General features: G+C 39.3%; 1 protein-coding gene across 1 annotated transcript; it reads right to left on the bottom strand.

Moving 5' to 3' along the window:
* Nucleotides 1-579: 579 nt before the first annotated feature.
* Nucleotides 580-1,536, bottom strand: LOC110195184 (olfactory receptor 51G2-like). Its single transcript, XM_020967813.1, has one exon. It carries the CDS (start codon nt 1,534-1,536, stop codon nt 580-582), a length of 957 nt encoding a protein of 318 aa, XP_020823472.1.
* Nucleotides 1,537-5,497: the final 3,961 nt, after the last annotated feature.

Here is a 5,497-nt window from a genome sequence, read left to right as displayed (position 1 = left end):
CTAGCTAGGTGCAGTCTCTCTTGGCTTAACAATTAAAATCTTATAAGTCGGTGTATTCTATTTATAATCATAAAATCACAGAGCACTAAAGCTGAAATTGACCTCAAAAGGCAGCAAATTGAATTCCCTGATGTGTAAATGAATCTTCTTGACAACATCCCCTGAAGTTTTATATTATCCTATATTCCTACATAAATTTATGATGATGAGGGAATCAGGATAAAGCTAGAAAGATCAAGGCAAGTCACGCACACAAAACAATAAGGCAGGGAGAATGGCCATCTCATCCTTCTCATCACTGCATTGTAGACTCTTAAGAGTTTGAGTCAGCTGGGGACCTTTAGCTAAATCTCTCAACTATCCCGGAAGTGGGCCACACTGACAAAAACATGGGATATCCATTCAGAAAACCTGGGCTCATATTCAACCTTTGGTGCTTATTCTTTGTGTGACTTCAGTGAAGTAATTTAACTTCTCTGGGCTCAAGTTTCTTCATATCTTTAGACTAATGACACAATGATCAGATAATCTTGGCATTAAGAAAACTCTCTCCCTTAAAAAGGCACTTTATAAATGTTATTAGGACTCTTCTGATCCCTTTCTGTGGAAGATCCTAATGATCCTATCCCGGATTTGCTTGGTCTTTAACACATAGACAATGGGGTTCATCACAGGGGGGATAAGGAAGTGCATGTTAGCCATGAGCACATACACATGGGAAGGAAGCTTTGGTCCAAACCTGTGCAGCATGGACAGGCAGATCATAGGAGTGAAGAAAAGAATCACAGCACAGAGATGGGAGATGCAGGTATTGAGAGCCTTGAGGCGACCCCCATGGGATGCAATGCTTAGCATGGTCTTTAAGATAAGGACATAAGAGAGGAGAATGAGAAGGAAGTCAAGGCCCATAGTGGAAAGGACAACAAATAGGCCAAAGATGCTGTTTATCCTGGTATTTGAGCAGGAGAGTTTGATAATGTCTGGATGTAGGCAGTAGGAGTGGGATAACACATTAGAACGACAGAAGCTTAGCCTCCTCAGCAAGATGGGAAGGGGGACTTGCACTGCAACTGTTCGTATCAAAATGGCCAGCCCAATCTTCAAGATTACCCCACTGGTAAGGATAGAGGCATATTGCAAGGGTTTGGAAATGGCCACAACACGGTCAAAGGCCATAGCCAGAATGACAGCTGACTCAAAATCCTGGAAGGTGTGGATGAAGAACATCTGGATGAAACAGGAAGGAAAGCTCATTTCCCGGGCCTCCAGCCAGAAGATCCTTAGCATAGTGGGGAATGTGGAGATAGACAAACCTAGGTCTGAAGCTGCCAACATTGCCAGAAAGAGGTACATGGGTACATGGAGGCTTCTTTCATTCCAGATAACCAACATGATGGTTATGTTGCCTGTCAGGGTCAGTAGGAACATGGCACTAAAGGGAATAGAGAGCCACATATGCATGACCTCTAGTCCAGGAATTCCTGTCACTAGGAAGGTGGAGAATCTGGACTCAGTTGCATTGAGAAGAGACATCATGTCCTTTGTGTGTCACTAAATTCTGTATTTGTCTCTCCTGGAGGAAAAAAAAAAGATGGAATGTTCTTGACTCACAGGCATTGGAACTTGATGCTACAATGTTTAGCCTTGAGAAAGACGGACAAATAATTTAAACAATTCCATTCAATAAAATAAGCATTTCTAAATAACCTACTCACTCAGAGACACAGAGCCAGTAACTATCTGAGGTCAAAGAATGAATTTGAACTCCGATCTTCCTAACACTAGACCCAGTGCTTTATCCACCAGGCCACCTATTTGCTTCATGGACTGTTGAATTAGGAAAATAACTAGTATTCAAGTGTCCTTTCAGGCAGATGCTAACTGAGTGAGTGTAAGCTTCTTGGGGACAGTTTCCTTTAAGTCTTTGTGTTCCCAGTGCCTGGCATTAATACTTGCTTAATAAAATTTTGATGACTTGTTGATGAGTATGATATAAGAGAGAAAAACTGTTTCATGACTTTGGAGTTTTGAAACTGTAGAGTGACTTCACCTAACCCATCCATCAGTGTTGGTCACAAGTTGAACTCCCTAACCTGTGACATATCAGGTCAGTATGGATAAGACTAAAGAGCAAATGAATTACCTCCTTACTACAAGGGAATGAGAGTCCCTTGAAAGATGCATCAGCACTCCTCCCTGCAGACTTTTCCTAGGGATTATCTCCCTAACAAAGGCAATGTGGGGTAATGAAGACCCCATTGGTCTTTGAGTCAGAATTCCTAATCTCGTGATCTTATTAAAGTTATGTCATTATTTTGAGCCTTAGTTTCTTCATCTGCTACATAACTCACAATGTAATTGTGAAAATAGCCGCTAGGTGGCGTAGTGGATAGAGTGCCAGACAGGGTTGGAGTCAGGAAGACTTCCTGAGTTCAATACTGTCTCAAACAGTTAGTAGCTGTGTGACCCTGGACAAATCAATTAACCCTGTTTGCATCAATTTCCTCTTCTATAAAATGAGCTGGAGAAGGAAATGGAAAACCATTCCAGCATCTTTGCCAAGAAAACCTCAAATGGGATCATGAAGAGTCAAACATGATTGAAATGACTGAACAACAAATTGTGAGGAAACTCTTTACGAAGCATGATATAAATTATTAACATTTAATTATTGAAATATTATTAAGAGTAGCCTGTGGATTAATCTGGATTTTTACACTACCACCTTAATTGATCTCCTACTTCCAGTAACCTTTTCAATTTACCCTGCACAAAACTGACAAAATAATCCTAAAGCCAGTGTGCAAATATGTCACTGTGCTCTTCAAGAATCTTTGGTGGCTTCCTACTGTCTTAATATAACACATACATTTCCCAACTTTGCATTTCAAGCCCTTCAAAATTTGGCTCTAACCTCCCTTCTCTAGATGATTTTAAATCAGTCTCTTGAATACACTCTATATGCCAACCAAACTGGACTGCCAGCTGGTCCTCAAATTTGGCATGCTATATCCTACCCTTGTGATTTTCTATTGCCTGCCCTATTTTTCTCCTTTATTTATATCCTAGTGCTTAATGCAGTGCTTGGCACACAGGAAACACTTATTAAGTGATAGCTAAGTGACTAAAAACCTAGATAGAGTTATTTTCTCATACATATCCTCTTGGTATTCTGAGCAGCTTCCAAGGGATAACTCAGGTGCCACTTACCAGAATCCTGCCTAATCCTCACATTTTGGAGTCCTTTTCTTTTTCAAGTTATGTTAATTATTTAGCTGCCTTTACATACAATTGAAGGAAAATACAATTTAACATAAATAAATAACAGATAGATAGATAAATAGATAGATAGTATATATCCATAGGAGAATGTAAGCTTCTTGATAAAAAAAGGATTTTTTTTTCTTTTGCCCATAGCACCTAGTGCTGTAACTTGTACATTTAGGGTTTTGGAGTTCCAGATCTATAAATCCATCAGTTTCAGGGACTCTCAGTGTTCAAACTACTTGCACTGATGCCTGTAATTTAGAGTCTTAGAGATTTGCATGGGTGAAAGGACTTCCCTTTGGCCACACAGCTAGTTTTCATAAGAGGTAGGAATTAAGTTGAAATCAATAATTCCTAGCAATTAAAAGAACTCCAAAGTGGAATGAGATGCCTTGAGAGGTAATGGGCTCCTCCTCTTTGGAGGGGTTTAAGCAGAGCTTGGATGACCACTTAACCTTAGCTATGCTATAGGGAGGATTCCTTTCTGTAACGGTTGGATTAAATGACAACTGAGGTCCCTTTGAATTCTCATATTCTGTGATTCTATCTTCCTGACTCCATGTCCACTAAAACATACTGCAGAAAGAAAACATTTAATAAATTCTTATTGAATAGAGCAAGCAATAAATCAACACACATTTATTAATGCCTGTCATATGCCAAGTGGTGTTCTAGGTTTGGAGGATACAAAAAAAAAATCAGTTTTGCTCTCAAGGAACTTGTCTGATTCTGTCAGGGGAAATAACATGTATACATATAATTATACACAAAAACATACATAAAAATGCAAGGTAATAATAGATGGACAGAGGCACTAGAAGTGGGTGGGGAAGAGGGTATTAAATAAAGACCTCAGGGAATAGGTGCTGCTTCAGTTGAGTGATGAATGAAATTGGTCATTCTACAAGGCAAAGGTAAGGAGGGAACACATTTTAGAAATACAAGATAACCTGTTTGAAGGCACGAAGACTTGAAATGGAGTATCCCATAAAAGACACAGCAAGGATAATTTGGCTGGACCCCGATGTGTGTAGAATAATAAATAACAAACCTGGACAGATAGGTTGGATCTTGGTTGTGGTGGGCTTTTTTTTTTAAGGCAGTTGGGGTTAAGTGACTTGCCCAGGGTCACACTGTAGTAAATGTCAAGTGTTTGGTCTGAGGCCAGATTTGAACTCAGGTCCTCCTGACTTCAGGGCCAATGCTCTACCCACTCTGCCACCTAGCTGCCCCTGTGGTGGGCTTTAAATGACAAATAAATGATCTGAGAGGCAATAGAGAGCCACTGGAGCTTATTGAGCAGGGGAATGTATGTGGTGAGACCTGTGAGGATTAAGCTAGTTCTAAATTTCAGGTTTATATGTAAATAAGCAAAGAAACCATTGTAAAGTGTTTCAGAGAAGTAGTAGGGTTTTAGATTTCCAGATCTATAACCAGCAGGGTTAAAGCAGCAGCATCTCCTTGGTGGTCTTTAAACAGAGGCTAAACAGCTTCTTGTCAAGGATCTCTTTTACGTATGGATTGGAATAGGTGGCCATGGCAACCCCCAAATTCTATGATTCTGAGCTTCAGGATGATCATTTTGTCATCTGTGTGAAGTATGAACTGGAAAGAGAAGAGATTCAAAGTGGAATGAAAATTTGGAGGCTATTGCACTGGGCTAGGAGGTACAGTACTATTCAGTATTTATCTTTTAGTCAAATGATTAAGTAGGAAAGAATAATAGTGCTAGTGAGGAGAAGTAGAAGCAGAGAGTAAAATGGTATAACGTGGAACACTCCTTGTACATCTCTGTTATAAGAAAGTAGAGGAGTCTGTGTTCCTTTCTCTTATACTTTGGAAAGAACATGGAAACAGAAAGTTAACATAGCATAATTCAGTTCAACAGTATTTAGGAAGTAATTTGGAAAGAATATGTATTTAGAGAAGGAGAGTCAGGCTGGGGACTATGTATTTCAATTAAAGAGAGCTTGGTGTCTGACTTTGAAACAGCAGAAGAGAAAAAAAAATGTTAAACAAAAAGGTCCCAGAGTCCATCTTGTAAATGAATTGAATTGCTATACTACAAGAAACTATGGATAGGAGCAAATCAAAGAAACACAGGGATATAGTTCAATAAAAACAATACACATGACTACCAATAAAAATACACAGAACCACAACCAAACTACAGAAACAGAATTGAATGGAATAATGAAGACTAAGCTTCTCCTCAAAGAAGTGGAATGAT

The sequence above is a fragment of the Phascolarctos cinereus genome, unplaced genomic scaffold, assembly GCF_003287225.1.
Source record: "Phascolarctos cinereus isolate Bilbo 61053 unplaced genomic scaffold, phaCin_HiC Scaffold_726;HRSCAF=1367, whole genome shotgun sequence".
In the NCBI taxonomy this organism is placed as follows: domain Eukaryota; kingdom Metazoa; phylum Chordata; class Mammalia; order Diprotodontia; family Phascolarctidae; genus Phascolarctos; species Phascolarctos cinereus.
Note: the sequence above shows the minus strand (reverse complement) of the source record. Positions and strands in the feature narration are given on the sequence as shown.